Consider the following 16,322-nt stretch of genomic DNA (forward strand, 5'->3'; position numbering starts at 1 on the left):
GCTCCTATGTTGGGTGCATAAACGTTTATAATTGTTATATCTTCTTCTTGGATTGATCCTTTGATCATTATGTAGTGTCCCTCCTTATCTCTTGTAACAGTCTTTATCTTAAAGTCTATTTTATGTGATACGAGTATTGCTACTCCAGCTTTCTTTTGATTTCCATTTGCATGGAATATCTTTTTCCATCCCTTCACTTTTAGTCTGTATGGTCCCAAGGTCTGAAGTGTGTCTCTTGTAGACAGCATATATATGGGTCTGGTTTTTGTATCCATTCAGCCAGTCTGTGTCTTTTGGTTGGGGCTTTTTAATCCATTTACATTCAAGATTATTATTGATATGTATGTTCCTATTACCATTTTCTTAATTGTTGTGGGTTTGTTTTTGTGGGTCTTTTTCTTCTCTTGTGTTTCCCACTTAGAGAAGTTTCTTTAGCGTTTGTTGTAAAGCTGGTTTGGTGATGCTGAATTTTCTTAGCTTTTGCTTGTCTGAAAAGCTTTTTCTTCTCCATTGAATCTGAATGAGATCCTTGTCAGGTAGAGTAATCTTGGTTGTAGGTTTTTCTCTTTCATCACTTTAGTTACATCCTGCCACTCTCTTTTGGTCTGCAGAGTTTCTGCTGAAAAATCAGCGGATAATCTTATGGTATGTTATTTTTTGTTTTTCCCTTGCTGCTTTTAATATTTTTTCTTTGAATTTAATTTTTGTTAGTTTGATTAATTTATGTGTTGGTGTGTTTTTCCTGGAGGTTATCCTGCATGGGACTCTCCGTGCTTCCTGGACTTGGGTGGCTTTCCTTTCCCATGTTATGGAAGTTTTCAACTATGTTCTCTTCAAATATTTTCTCAGACCCTTTCTTTTTCTCTTATTCTTCTGAGACCCCTATAATTCGAATGTTGGTGTGTTTATTGTTGTCCCAGAGGTCTCTGAGTTTGTCTTCAATTCTTTTTATTCCTTTTTCTTTATTCTGCTCCTCGGCAGTTATTTCCACCATTTTGTCTTCCAGCTCACTTATTCTTTCTTCTGCCTCTGTTATTCTGCTACTGATTCCTTCTTGTATTTTTTTCATTTTAGTTATTGTGTTGTTCATCTCTGTTTGTTCTTTAGTTCTTCTAGATCTTTGTTATACACTTCTTGTATTTTCTCATTCTGCACTTCCATTCTGTTTCCGAGATTCTTGATCATCTTTGCTATCATTACTCTGAATTCTTTTTCAGGTAGATTGCCTATTTCCTCTTCATTTATTTGGTCTTGTAGGTTTTTACTTTGTTCCTTCATCTGTGACGTATTTTTTTTGCCATCTAATTTTTTTTTTTTTTTAATGAGTGGGACTATGTTCCTCTTTTACTGGTTGTTTGGCCTGAGGCTTCTAACACTTGAGTTTGTAGGCTGTTGGGTAGAGCTGAGTCTTGGTGCTGAGATGAGGAGCTCTGTGAGACCTCACTCCAATGAATATTCTCTGGGTCTGAGGTTCTCTGTTAGTCCAGTGGTTCAGACTTGGAACCCCACCACAGGAGCTTCTGCCCGACCCCGGGCTCACCAATCAAGATCCCACAAGCCCCGTGAGGTGGCAAGAAAAAAAAGAGCAATAACAAAGTAAAAAATAAAATTAGACTAGGAAAGTAACACATATGTTAGAAAGAATGTAAAAATAAAAATATAGATGAATCAACCACCAGAAGGTACATCAGTACCACCACAGTAAAAAAGAGGAGGGAAAAGGAAAAAAAAAAAAAGAACGGCGGAGGGTGGGAGGGGGAAGGCATTGGCTGTGTAGTGTGGGCCCTAAGCAAGGGGGAGGTTTGGGTGGTGGGCGGGGCCAATACTCAGGACCCACAGGGCTGGAAAAGGCCCTGGGGGCTGTGGGGGGTGGGGCTTAGGCCCAAGGAACTGAAGGGCCCCAGGCGTGCCCCCCACCCCTTGTCTCAGAGGGCAGGGGACCTTATCTGGGAGCCCAGCAGCCTTCCTGGGCCTGAGTAGGTGGGGCAAACACCCTCCTCTCCTCTCCTGCTCCTCTGGTCTGGGGTCTGGGAGGGCCCCTCCCACCTGTGTCTCCTGGTCTCCCTGGCCTCCCTCCTATGCCCACAGGACCAATGCAGCCGGGCAGGGGTGTGAAGGGGGGGCCTTGTAGGGCAGGGGACTGGCCAGGGAGCTCAGGAGCCTCCTCATGCCCGAGTGAGAAGTCCATTGCCCACCACTCCTCTCCCTCTCCTTCCCAAGGGCCCCTCCCACCTGCCACTCCTGATCTCCCCGGCCTCCCTCCTATGCCTCCAGGACCCATGTGGCCTGGTTGGGCTTTGGAGGGGGGGAACCAGCTTGGGAGCTCAGCAGGCCCCCCAGCCCGAGTGGGCCAGGCAGTTGCCCTATGCTCCTCGCTTGCTCTTCTCAGAGAGTCCCTCCCACCTGCCTCTCCTGATCTCCCCAGCCTCAGGGGCGCCGATCTTGTCTGGCCTCCACTTCTCCTCCCCGCCTCGGTCCCCCTACGTTCTACCGGTTCACTCTGGGGTTCCTCTTGTCTCCTTGGGGGTCAGAGTCCCCCAGCAGCAGCCAGCAGGCACCCTAGTTGTGGGGAGACACTAACTCCATGTCTTCCCACACTGCCATCTTGACTCCTGCCCTGATATGTATCCTTTTAATGTGCTGTTAGATTCAGTTTAGTAGTATTTTGTTGAGGAGCTTTGCATATATATATATATTCATAAGAGTATTAGAGATTATAATTTTCCTCTGGTCACTTTATCTTTTGTATCAGAGAAATGCTGGCCTCATAAAATGAGTTAAGAAGTGTTCCCTCCTGTTCCCTTTTCTGGAAGAGTTTGAGGTGTTAATTCTTAAGTGTTTGTAGTGTTCTTCGAGTCTTTCTCCTTTTTTAATGTAGCTGTTTACTGTAACATAGTTTCCTCTCAGCACTGCCCTTGCTGAATCCCACTAGTTTTGGTATGCTGTATCTTCATTTTCATTTGTCTTTAAGCTCTTTTAGCATGTTTAAGACAGTTGTTTGACAATGTCTTTGTCTAATAATTCCAGTCTGACCTTCCTTGGGAACTGTTTTAGTCAATATATTTTATTCCTGTGAAGGGTCCATACTTTCCTATTTCTTTGAATGCCTTGTGATTTTTTTGTTGAAACTGGACATTTTACTATTATGATATATTACCTGTGGAAATCAGATTTTCCCCTTCCCCAAGGTTTGACTTTTTTTTTTTGAATTGTTGAAGGCTGTAGTGGTACTTTGTTTCATGAATTTACTCAACTGTTTTTCTAGAGAGCGTATTCCTTGCCATCGTAGTCACTGAAGACTGTTGCTTAACTTGTGTTCAGGTAGCGTTTTGACAGAGATTTCCTTGAATACCAGGAGCTAAAGAGAGAGAAAGAGAGAGAGAAAGCTTTCCTAGTCTTTGCAGATTGGCTCTGTGTTAAGACTCTCCTTCAGCATTTAGCTTGGCTTGCACTGAGCCTAAGGTTAAGCCCAAAGTGAAAGATGATGGTCTTCTTAGGTAGTTTTTGAGCAAGCACCTTACCCTGGGCATGTGTGTGACTTTATAAATTCCCTGAAAATGTGAGTGAATTTTTTTTTTAATTTATTTTTGGCTGTGTTGGGTATTTGTTGCTGCATTTATGCTTTCTCTAGTTGCGGCGAGCAGGGGCTACTCTTTGTTGTGGTGCGTGGTCTTCTCATTGGGGTGCCTTCTCTTGTGGAGCATGGGCTCTAGGTACGCGGGCTTCAGTAGTTGTGGCACGTGGGCTCAGCAATTGTGGCTCATGGGCTCTAGAGCGCAAGCTCAGTGGTTGTGGCGCACAGGCTTAGTTGCTCCATGGTATGTGGGATCTTCCCAGACCGGGGCTCGAACCCATGTCCCCTGCATTGGCAGGCAGGTTCTTAACCACTGCACCACCAGGGAAGCTCAACGTGAGTGATTTTGAGTGTTCTAACTTTACAAGGAAACTCTCTCTCTAGCTTTTCATCCTAGGCATTAGGGAGTCTGTTATCCCAGGCAGCTGTGGGTTGTTGGTTAGCCTTAACAATGTTTTCAAGCAGTGCCCTCAGCTTTTCCAGCCTGTAGGAGACCCAAGTTAGGAAAAACAGGAGCCAAGCACCTTACATTAGTCCTTCAGGTAGCTCCCAGACAGGTTTAGAGCAGACATACACAATCATTTGTGAATAAAATATGCTCTGCTTCCTTCAGAACTAAGGACCAGGATCCCACATTGGAAATGGGGACTGCAATGTTCATGACTATTGCCAGGCTGGGGGCGTCATGGGGCAAGGGCAAGTAAAATCACCACAAAGCTTTCCTAGTTTTTAAGTTTCCTTTTTCTTGATATCAGCGATTGCTTGATTGCTGTAAACTTTTGACTTTTACAGAGCTCTAACAAAGCTCTTACAGCTTGCTTGTTTTTCAGTGTTTCTGTCAGGGGAGCTTGGAGCTTCCTACTGTCATTTTGCTGATGTCACTTCTCTTTTCGGGTTTTAAACTATTAAGGACTTAGATGTGAAAGTGACTTTTATGTCAAGCCACATCAGAATTAGAGCTGTTGAATAAAAGTGACTTTTGAATGAGTTTATGTCAAAGTAGTGTCCTAGAACTTACTGTTTTTTTTCCTCTATGTTAGGCCTTCTCATTTCATGGATGTGTCATTACGTAGCTTCTCTCTTTGTTGTGACCTGTTAAGCCGGGTTTGCCACACAGCAGTAACTTACTGTAAGGATGCTTTAGAAAGTCATCTCCATGTTATTGTTGGTACACTTATACCCCTTGTGGATGATCAGATGGAGGTTCAGGAACAGGTAATTTCCCAAATCATATTCAAAATGATATTTGAAATACACTGATAAAGTATTGTTGGAAGGAGCTGAGTGTTTTATGTTTACTTGGTGTAATCAGTAATTTTAGTGGAAATATTCTTTGAAAAATGGTGGGGAAAACATTCTCAGTGAATTAATCCTTGTAATCATTTAATTACAGAGCACCTAGTAATTTTGATCTAGTAAATAACCTGATTTCTATCTCTTACTTATGCTGAAGTGTAGAGGTAGTCAAAACTAAGGATGTAGTTCACTCCACTATGATGGTGTGTAAGGTATTACTTATATAAAATGTTTCAGTAGTATTGACAACTGTATACCTCAGTGTCCATCCTGTAGTAAAGGCCTTACATATTTGTTGAATTATTTGAAAGCACAGAAACAGTAGTATCTGGGTGCCTTAGAAGTGATTTTATCTGAACTAAGTAGAGTTTTTATCATTTATTACAGTGAGTTTGCTTGTTTTACTTTAAAATATAATTAATCCATTTCTCCTCTTGATTTTTTCTTTTTTAATTATGTTTAGGTATTGGACTTGTTGAAATATTTAGTGATTGATAACAAGGATAATGAAAATCTCTATATCACGATTAAACTTTTAGATCCTTTTCCTGACCATGTTGTCTTTAGGGATTTGCGTATTACTCAGCAGAAAATCAAATACAGTAGAGGACCCTTTTCACTTTTGGAGGTAATAATTATTCCATAATATTGCTATTTTGTATTAGGTTAGTAGTACTTTTTGGAAACCTCTAATGCTGTGAAAGTAAAAACCAATCTTTTTTAAAAATTGTGATTAAAGAAAACATACCATGAAATCTGTCCTCTTAACAGATAAGAAACTGAATCTTAATATATACTCTTGCATTGCAGTAAAAGTATAAATTCAAAATTTCTTGATAAAGATCTGAATTTAAATATTGAAGAAATATGGTATAAAATATGCTTGATTTTCATACACATAAGATTCATTAATATCTCAAAATTACCATCTGACCCTCTGTCGGACAATATAATGTTTGAATTAGAGAAGATATGTAACTTTCTGAAGAGTTTTTCAAGTTTCAATCTTGTTTTAACCTTTATAAACTTCAAAACTATGTTCAGATAGATTTTTCTTTATAAATCTTATTATAATTTTAAAATTATACTCTACATTTGACTATAATCAGTATGAAAATGTGGTTAAATATATTAAGATAAAACTAGAGTTGCAGTACTAAATAAATAGAAATTTAAGCTTTTCCCTCTGAGTATATGCTATAACAATCTTAAACTCTAAATACTGTATCATGAGAGAGTCTATTGCAATTTAAATGATTAAAACATTGTAGGATTTGAAGTGAAATAAGTAATTTATTTCTACCTTGTTTGGTAGTAACTGTTATGAATCAGTATCTGTAGAAGGCACTAATTAAAAAATTTTTTTTAAGTTTTATTTTACAGACTCAACCAATACATGTCAAAAGCAAGTTACATTTTTAGCTAATTTTCTCTTTTAGGAAATTAACCATTTTCTCTCAGTAAATGTTTATGATGCACTTCCATTGACAAGGCTTGAAGGATTGAAGGATCTTCGAAGACAACTAGAGCAGCATAAAGATCAGATGATGGATCTTATGAGAGCATCTCAGGGTACTAATTTTAATGACTTGGGTTATTTGTACCCATTTCTTTTTGAAAGAATCTTTTATAAATTCTTGCTCTTGGTTTAATTGCCACAGATTTAGTTCATTTCAGACTCTCATCAGTTCTCATTTAGTTATGAAAGACTTCCTAAGTGGTCTCCTCACCTTGAACTACTCCCATTTTATCTGTTCTCTGCACCTCTGCCAGAATGATTTCTCTAAGTCCAAATCATGTTATTCTACTGCTTTAAAAATGTTAAGAATTTGCTGCTGCCTAAAAGAAAAATTTGAATTCCTTAGAGCAGGCATGCAAGGTAATTTGTCTCTGCCTACTACCCCAATTTATTTAAATAAAAGATGTTATTTTTCATTTTATTTTAAACATCTTAGCCAAGTATGTGTTTTGTGTGTATGTATATATGTGTGTGTTTTGTATATATACACATATTTATATGTGTTTCTAGGTTTTTGTGTTTTGTTTTTTTTTTTACTTAAAACATCCATTTTATGTTGATTTGAGTTTAGGTTATTATAGTACTGCACTTCGTGGAAACTCTTTCTGCTTTTGTTTTGATTTTCATCTTCCTGAGCTCATTAACTTCATGTTTCTATTGTGATATTTTTATCCTCAGTACTTTTAAAAATTAATTTTGTTTTGACCATCTGAAATCTGAGTTTCTAGTATATTTGTTCTTGAGATAGGTATATATATATATAAAATGAACTCCTCTTTCTATCTCCTGTTCTTGTGTGTTTGGGTATTTTATTGATCCAGACCAATACAGCCAATAGATGTTTATAGCTATTTAAATTTAAATGAATTAAAATTCAATAAAATATAAAGTTCAATTTCTTTGTTGTATTAGCACATGTCAAATTCTCTGTAGTAACATGTGGCTTGTGGCTGCCCTTGGACAGCACAGATTATAGACCATTTTCATATCGCAGAAAGTTCTGTTGGACAGTGCTGGTCTATTCTATATGCAAGAGGCTAAAAAACCAAGCATGCTCCCAAGGTTCCTTCTAGTTTAATGTTGAATGATTATGTTTCTAACTGTGATTTTGCTAAGGTATTGATTTCTCTGCACAACTTAAGACATTTTTCTCTCTGTCTGCCAAATATTGCTGATCATTTTTACATGATTCTCTTTAAGAAGAAAGTTCAGATACATTCATTCACCTCATATTTTTGAAATGCTCACAATTTAAAATCTTTTTTAAAAACTTTGTAAAAGTTTTCTGGTCACACAATTTAATATATGAGCATAGTATAAAGAAAACTGTTGTCTTCACTGTAGCTTAAACTAATTTTTTCAAAACTGCTTCTAGATAACCCTCCAGATGGCATAATGGTGAAGCTAGTTGTCAGCTTGTTGCAGTTATCCAAGATGGCAGTAAACCACACTGGTGAAAGAGAAGTTTTAGGTAAACTGTTTGGCTGAATGAATATGAGTTTTTTGTTTGGATGGTCATCTTCATAGCATTTTAAAAATCAGTACAAGTTTGTTACTTGGAATATTGGGGAAATGTGAGATGCTTTTTATATTTCTGTTTAGTTCAAGTCTCCCTAAGCAGCCAGCCCTCCTTTCATATTTTCCTCCCTTAGACATTCATATAAAGTAAAAAGTTAGTGATTAACACATGTGCATAACTATTAATTTGAAAATGCCTTGTGGATATTTAGGAAAGTCAGAAAAACCTATTTGTAGCATTAAGTTGCAAATAAATTGACTTCTGATACATTTTATAGATATAACTGACTGGTACTTAATATCTTTTTTATATAACAGAAAGAATGAGGACTTGGAGGGCTATATTAAGCTCAGATATTAAAGCCATATTCAAGTCCTTTTCTGCCACCATTTGGGGGTAACCTAATGTAAGATAAATAGCCAGCACATGCCTCGTATAGGTGTTTTATATTTGGTGATCACAGGATGGAAAAATCACATGATTAAAATCAGGTTGAAGTTGTCATGAAATAATTGCTTCAAATAAGAAGAAAAATGGGAGAAATAAGAGATGCTTCACAGATTCTACTGTCTTTCAACAGAGTCTTCCTTAACTTCTCAGTGGAGGTCTAGTGTCTAGGGTACTTCTTGTAAATTTTTTATTGAAATATATCTTACATATAGAAAAGTCGTAAGTATATAACTTGAAGAATTTTTTGCAAAGGGAACACACCTGTGCATCCAGCACCCAGACCAAGAAACAGAACCTTATCAGTACTCTAGAACTTTCCTTTGACCAAGGAATTTACCCTTTGTCCATAGTAGCACTGCTTCTGGGGACAAATGTCACTTGCTACAGGAGGCCTAAGTTGCTTTCCTGCATAGCATAAAATCTTAGTGATTTGTACCCACAGCTAATGTCATATTTAATGGTGAAAGACTGAATGTCTTCCTCAGATCAGGAATGAGACAAAGTTGCCCACTGCTATCCACCATTATACTGGAAGTTATAGCCAGAGCAATTGAACAAAAACTGGAAAGCAAAGAAGTAAAAACTATCTCTATTCACAGATGACATTACTGTATATATATAGAGAGAGAGAAAGTCCCAGAAAATCTATAGGAAAGTTACTATAAGAGAGGTAATAAATGAATTCAGCCAAGTTGCAAGATATAAGATCAACACACAAAATTCATTTGTGTTTCTGTACACCAGCAGTGAACAATCTAAGAAGGAAATTCCATTCCATTTACAATTCCATTTATAATAGCATCTAAGAGAATTAAATACCTGGGATAATTTTAGTTAAGGAGGTGAAAGACTTGTGCACATTCTGTTTTTTAGAAGTAAGACACTAAGTACAGCCCACACTCAAGGGAAGAATTAGGCTCCACCTTTTGAAAGGAGGACTGTCAGTTTTTTAACATGTTTTATTAAATTCCATCATGACTGGGAAAGAACATGAGGGGGCCCTCTGGCATCTTGAAAACATCTATCTTCATCTGGGTAGTGATAATACAGGTGGGGAAAAAATGTGTGTTCCTGCATGTATGTGTATGTGTGTGTGTGTGTGTGTGTGAATTTACACTGAACTGAGTATTTAAGATTTGTGGTCTTTATGTAATACCCCCCAGAAAATTGATACTTGCATACAGCTGCTATATTTAGACTTTCCTTAATAACTACATTCTACTAGTTAATCTGTCTCTTGGATATGATTTTCTAGGGGAAAATATTGCCGACATGGATGATATGTAAAGGAAATGGTACAGTATTTTGTAGCTTCTTTAATCTATTCAACATCTTTGAGAAAACACTTAAATCTTAAAGGATGGCAAAACATATTTTTGAAATTAGAAAATTTCTGTTTTATGTGTGATCTCTTAGCTATAACTTTACTGAAATGGAATTTCTATATATAGAGGCTGTTGGAAGCTGCTTGGGAGAAGTGGGTCCTATAGATTTCTCTACAATAGCTATACAATATAGTAAAGATACATCTTATACCAAGGCCCTTGAGTTATTTGAAGATAAAGAACTTCAGTGGACCTTCATAATGCTGACCTACCTGAATAATACACTGGTAGAAGATTGGTGAGTATTTAATGATACCTTGTACCTGATAGCACTTAATCTGACATTCAAGATTGATACCTCATATGAATTAGCATTTCCAATAACTAAAGCATTCTCCTTTTAGTTGCCATACTTTCAGTCTTAAATATTTAATGAATATCATTGTATTTTTATTAATTCACATAACTACTAAAACCCTACTACTATATGTCAGGTAGCTTGATATAGTGATAGATATACCAGACATGATCCATGTTAAATTTTAGTGAGAGTAGACTAGACAAACAATATGAAAACTACCAAGTGGTTCCACACAAAACATTAAGATAGGGGAATGTAAATGGGGATATTTTGTGCACTTGTCAGAATCAAAGGTGCCACTCTCGTCCTGGCTAGACATTTTGATCCTTTTAAAATAAGTCATAGAGCAGAAATTTTTTAACTCCAAAAGTCTTAAGCTAATCAGACAGGGCTTTCTTTTGCCCATTAATGCATAGAATGCAAAACAAAATTGCAACAAATAGTATAATTTCAGCTTGTTGATTATGAGATTACTTTTTCTCTGTCTTCCACTCCCCATTTATCTCTTTATTTGCAGTTATCTATTTATTATTTACAGATCCTTGAACAATGTGGGGGTTGGGATGCTGACCCTTTGCTCAGTGGAAAATTCATGTATAATTATAGTTGGCCCTCCCTATCCGTGGGTCTGCATCTGAGGAGTCAACCAACTGCAGATTGTGTAGTACTGTAGTATTTACTGTTGAAAAAAATCCATGTATAAGTGGACCTGTACAGTTCAAATCCTCGTTGTTCAAGGGCCAGATGTATTTATTTTGATATATTTGAGCACCTTATCACCACCATTTTTGGAGACTGGGTTCAAAGGATTTTTGCCCATAATTGGGCATCTTTTTAAGTAAATAGGTATTTTGCATCCGTTTCCCTATAACACCCCCCGCTTCTCTTGGGAAATAAATGATTGGCAATAATGTCTACCTGCTGTTTTCATGGTTTAATTTACATGTATCTTTCACTCTTTGTTGTTGTTGTTACAGTAAAAAGGATGGTATGATTTCCTTCCCAACTTTTTATTATAAAAATTTTCAAGCATACAGCAAAATTGAAAGAATGTTACAGTAAATACCCATATACTCACCACCTAGATTCTTCCTAGATTCTACTATTATTATCCTTGCTTTATCACATTTAGCCATCCTCCTATCCATTTATTAGTCTATCTCATTTTTTAAAATGTATTTCAAATTATATCTAGCACAGCTTTTGAAGAGATTTTCCACAGAAAATTTGCAAGCATTAAATGTTTCATTTGTTACACAGTAATTTGCAATTGGTTTTTCTGAAGAAGTTGCACAGAAATATTAGTGTGACTTAAACTTGAGAACCACAGGGATAGGTACAATTTGTTTTTCATGTCTTTTATGTAAGAGGAAAAAAATCATTACATGTTTGAGGGACCTCAGGTATACAAAGGGAATGTTGACCAAGGAATTCCCAGAATCATGGAAGACTTCTCTGAGGAAGTGTCATCTAGCTGATCTGAGTGATCAGGAATCAGCTAGAAGTTGATTAGGGATAAAACATTGCATACAGGGAATAGCTAGAATGGAAATAAGCTTCACGTGTTTGAGGATCAGAAAAAGCCTGGTGTGGAAGAAGATAGTATGAAATGAAATTAGAAAGGTAGGACTAATTCTGATTTAAAAATTTAGATTTTATTTGAAATATATAAGGAAGCCATGGAGTTTTAAGCGGAGTAGTGCCATGATGCAACTTACATTTTTACTCTGACATATATGGCAAATGGCTTGTGACAGGGCAAAAATGGAAACAAACAGCTGATTATGAAACTATTGCAGTAGTCCAGAGGAGAAATCATGGTGACTTGGATAAGGGTGGCGGTAATGGAGATGAGATGGAACACGGATGGAACTAGGGTATGTTTTTAACATAGCGGTAGCAGGACGTGCTGATGAATTGGATGTGGAGGAGTGAGGGAAAGAAAGAGGAATGAGAGATGAATCCAAGTTTAGGGTTTATGCTTCTGTGTCTTAAATTGAGACATAGAATTAAGCCTTTACTTGACAGCTCATCATCATTTATAGTATCAGGCTTTATGACATTTTTTGTCAGTGTCATATTTTCAGTACTCTTGTATTACAGCCCTCCTTTACCTAATTTTTTGCAGAAGAGAAGGATGTTCAATTTTTTATTAGAGGTTTTTGATGCCTTACCTAATGATTTCAACTAGCTTCTGGTCAGAATAAGTACATACTTACTGTTTGTTTAAAATTGTTCTAGACAATAATTTTATCATTTGTAGGGAAATTCCATTCTGTGTTACCCCAAATTATTTGTACCGCTTAGAGAAAATGGTATCAAAATATTTTTTTCTTGGGTGAATTAGTATTCTGTCATTCTTATTACTCATTCTTATTAGTCAATGTTATTCTCAAGTATTTCTTTTTATGAGTTTTTAATTTATAGTAGCCATAATATAAACTTTATTATATTGAATGAAGGGAATTGCTGTTACAGTGAGTAGTAACTCATGTTTACTCAAGGAATATTAAAAATCCTTTGATAATTTTTGCTTTGATGGTATAGAATTTTATAGATGTAAAATTTCCTAATAAATGTAAACATTTCCTAATATAAATTTAAAATTTTAGATTTTAATTTTTTCATTGGGAGTTGCTTAACATTCATCAAGATTAATAGTTGATATACTTTGTGGCATTTGAATTATATGTGTTTTTCAGTGTCAAAGTGCGATCAGCAGCTGTTACCTGTTTGAAAAGCATTTTAGCCACAAAAACTGGACATAGTTTCTGGGAGATTTATAAGATGACAAATGATCCCATGCTGATCTACCTACAGCCTTTTCGAACATCAAGAAAAAAGGTCTCTCGAATAATGAATGTTTATTGAATATCCACTATATCTAGAACAGTTCTATTTGCTGTGGGATATGAATATCATATTGCTTACTTACACTAACATTTAACCTTTCTTGGAAATAATTCTAGCTGTACTTTTTGAATCCAAGGGATTTGTATTTTTAGTTATGGCAGTGTGGAAAAGCTGAAATAGGTAGCCTAAAGAAATGATGGTTGATTTGGGGGGATAGGAAGAGTTCTTTTTTATTTTTTATTTATTTTTTTTAATAGATCTTTATTGGAGTATAATTGCTTCACAATACTGTGTTAGTTTCTGTTGCACAACAAAGCAAATCAGCCGTATGCATACACATGTCCCCATATTCCCTGGTAGGAGGAGTTCTTAATGACAGGCTTTTTTTCCTTAGGAGTAGAAAACCCTTACTTTGATCCCATGAAAGCCATTTATAGATATTGTGATCAACAAGCAAGTGTTTATTTCCATAGTAAGTTAAAGTATCACAACCCTCTAGTGAAATTTAAGATGGCCTATAGATTTCTCCTTTTTCCATGTTGATATCATAACAAGGTTCCACTGAAAGTACTCTATGAAAGATACTTAAGAACTCTTACTTCTCCTTTATTTTGTTTAATATTTTCTTTTCATAAAGCAACTGAGAAATATGCTGTTAAGTTTTCACCAATTTAACTTCAGGGCTTACACCCATCATTGAAATGATACTTTTAATGTATCGTAATATAATTTTGGTCTCAGTGAAATTATTGACAATATAAGCTATTAATAAAACTAATAGTACAACGTGTATAACACTGTAGTTTTAACATTTTAAAATTTCATTTCATTCCGAAATCAACTCTGTATGGTAGATTTAGGCTGGATTCATACATGAGACAGATGAGTCAGAGAGTCTGTGATTCATTTAACATACCGCTAGTGAGCTGAGAGTAGAAGTTAAGTTTCCTGCTGTTTAGATCAGTAATTTTTTACCAGATGACTCTTCCTCTCATAAACATAAATGTATTTTAATTTTAAAAGGTAACTGATGCCTCAAGATTTAGTTTTAAGCATATTTAGTTTTTTTTGGAAACAGATTTGTTTATGCCTAGATATTTGTTTGGCATAGGAAAGGTAAAATGTATTTCTGGTTACCTTATTTATGTTTTCTCATCACTTTTTTCTAGTTTTTAGAAGTACCTAGACTTGACAAAGAAAGTCCTTTAGAAGGCTTGGATGATACAAGCCTGTGGATTCCTCAAAGTGAAAATCATGACATTTGGTTAAAGACACTGACTTGTGCTTTTTTGAATAGTGGAGGCACAAAAAGTGAAGTTCTTCAGTTATTAAAACCAATGTGTGAGGTAAGAAGATCAATTAGTCTGACTTATTCCCTTTCTAACTTTATTTTTTTCATTTGAGCTTTCTCATAATAATTTTCTTTGATGGTCTCATTCCATTTCTCTTTTGTGTGAATGTTCATGGCCTGTATATAAAAAGAGTGCTTTGTACTGCACATCATCTTCATGCAACGTCACCTATACTCAGCTGTTGTGAATCCATCCAACAGGGCGTCTTTATTTAGCCAGAACTTTATGCAGTAGGTTTCAGCTGCAGGGTAGCTACATATTGGATGCTGTGTTAGTTTTTGCTGTAGAGCAAAGTGAATCAGTTATACATATACATATATCCGCTCTTTTTTAGATTCTTTTCCCATATAGGTCATTACAGAGTATTAAGATTTCCCTGTGCTATACAGTAGGTCCTTACTAGTTATTTTATATATAGTAGTGTGTGTATGTCAATCCCAGTCTCCCAATTTATGCCCCCCTCACTGTCTCCCCTGGTAACCATAAGTTTGTTTTCTACATCTGTGACTCTATTTCTGTTTTGTAAATAAGACCATTTGTACCATATTATTAGATTCCACATATAAGTGATATATTTGTCTTTCTCTGACTGACTTCACTCAATATGACAATCTCTAGGTCCATCCATGTTGCTACAAATGGCATTATTTCATTCTTTTTTATGGCTGAGTAATATTCCATTGTATATATGTACCACATCTTTTTTATCCATTCCTCTGTTGATGGAAATTTAGGTTGCTTCCATGCCCTGGCTATTGTAAATAATGCTGCAGTGAACATTGGGGTGCATGAATTGTTTCGGATTATGGTTTTCTCTGGATATATGCCCAGGAGTGGGATTGCAGAATCATATGGTAGCTCTATTTTTAGTTTTTTAAGGAATCTCCATACTGTTCTCCATAGTGGTTGTACCAATTTACATTCCCACCAGTAGTGTAGGAGGGTTCCCTTTTCTCCACACCCTCTCCAGCACTTATTGTTTGTACATTTTTTGATGATGGCCATTCTGACTGGCTGAGGTGATACCTCATTGTAGTTTTAATTTGCATTTCTCTAATAATTAGTAATGTTCAGCATCTTTTCATATGCTTTTTGGCCATCTGTATGTCTTCTTTGGAGAAATGTCTATTTTGATATTTTGCTCATTATTTTGATTGAGTTGTTTGTTTTTTTGATATTGAGCTGTATGGCCTATTTGTATATTTTGGAGCATAATCCCTTGTCTGTTGCTTCATTTGCAAGTATTTTCTCCCATTCTGTGGGTTGTCTTTTCATTTGTTTATGGTTTCCTTTGCTGTGCAAAAGCTAAAAGTTTAATTAGGTCCCATTTGTTTATTTTTGTTTTTATTTTCATTGCTCTAGGAGGTGGATCAAAAAAGATCTTGCTGTGATTTATGTCAGAGAGTGTTCTACCTGTGTTTTCCTCTAAGAGTTTTATAGTATCTGGCCTTAACATTTAGGTCTTTAATCCATTTTGCGTTTATTTTTGTGTATGGTGTTAGAGAGTGTTTTAATTTCATTCTTTTCCATATAGCTGTCCAGTTTTCCCAGCACCACTTATTGAAGAGACTGTCTTCTCCATTTGTATACTCTTGCCTCCCTTGTCATAGATTAGGTGACCATAGGTGTGTGGGTTTATCTCTGGACTTTCTATCCTGTTCCAGTGATCTGTATTCCTGTTTTTGTGCCAGTACCATGCTATTTTGATTACTGTAGCTTTGTAGTTTCATCTGAAGTCAGGGAGCCTGATTTCTCCAGCTCTGTTTTTCATTCTCAAGATTGCTTTGGCTATTTGTAGTCTTTTGTGTTTCCATACAAATCGTAAAATTCTTTGTTCTAATTCTGTGAAAAATGCCGTTGGTAATTTGATAGGGATTGCACTGAATCTGTAGATTGCTTTTGGTAGTATAGTCATTTTGACAATATTGATTCTTCCAATCCAAGAGCATGGTATATCTCTCCAACTGTTTGTGTCATCTTTGATTTCTTTCATCAGTGTCTTACAGTTTTCTGAGTACAGGTCTTTTGCCTCCTTAGGTAGGTTTATTCCTAGTTGTTTTGTTCTTTTTGATG

At 36.2% G+C, this 16,322-nt stretch overlaps 1 protein-coding gene across 2 annotated transcripts in view; it reads left to right on the forward strand.

Annotated features, from left to right (window-relative positions):
* ATM (ATM serine/threonine kinase) overlaps positions 1-16,322 on the forward strand; it is a 141,566-nt gene that overhangs the window by 64,269 nt on the left and 60,975 nt on the right. For both annotated transcript variants that reach the window (XM_082629283.1, XM_082629284.1), the window contains exons 31-37: positions 4,615-4,789; positions 5,334-5,498; positions 6,310-6,442; positions 7,765-7,860; positions 9,810-9,981; positions 12,747-12,888; positions 14,067-14,243. In XM_082629283.1, the coding sequence (XP_082485409.1) occupies positions 4,615-4,789; positions 5,334-5,498; positions 6,310-6,442; positions 7,765-7,860; positions 9,810-9,981; positions 12,747-12,888; positions 14,067-14,243 (1,060 nt within the window). The remainder of the gene's footprint in view (positions 1-4,614; positions 4,790-5,333; positions 5,499-6,309; positions 6,443-7,764; positions 7,861-9,809; positions 9,982-12,746; positions 12,889-14,066; positions 14,244-16,322) is intronic.

The sequence above is a fragment of the Mesoplodon mirus genome, assembly GCF_964341445.2.
Source record: "Mesoplodon mirus genome assembly, chromosome: 7".
In the NCBI taxonomy this organism is placed as follows: domain Eukaryota; kingdom Metazoa; phylum Chordata; class Mammalia; order Artiodactyla; family Ziphiidae; genus Mesoplodon; species Mesoplodon mirus.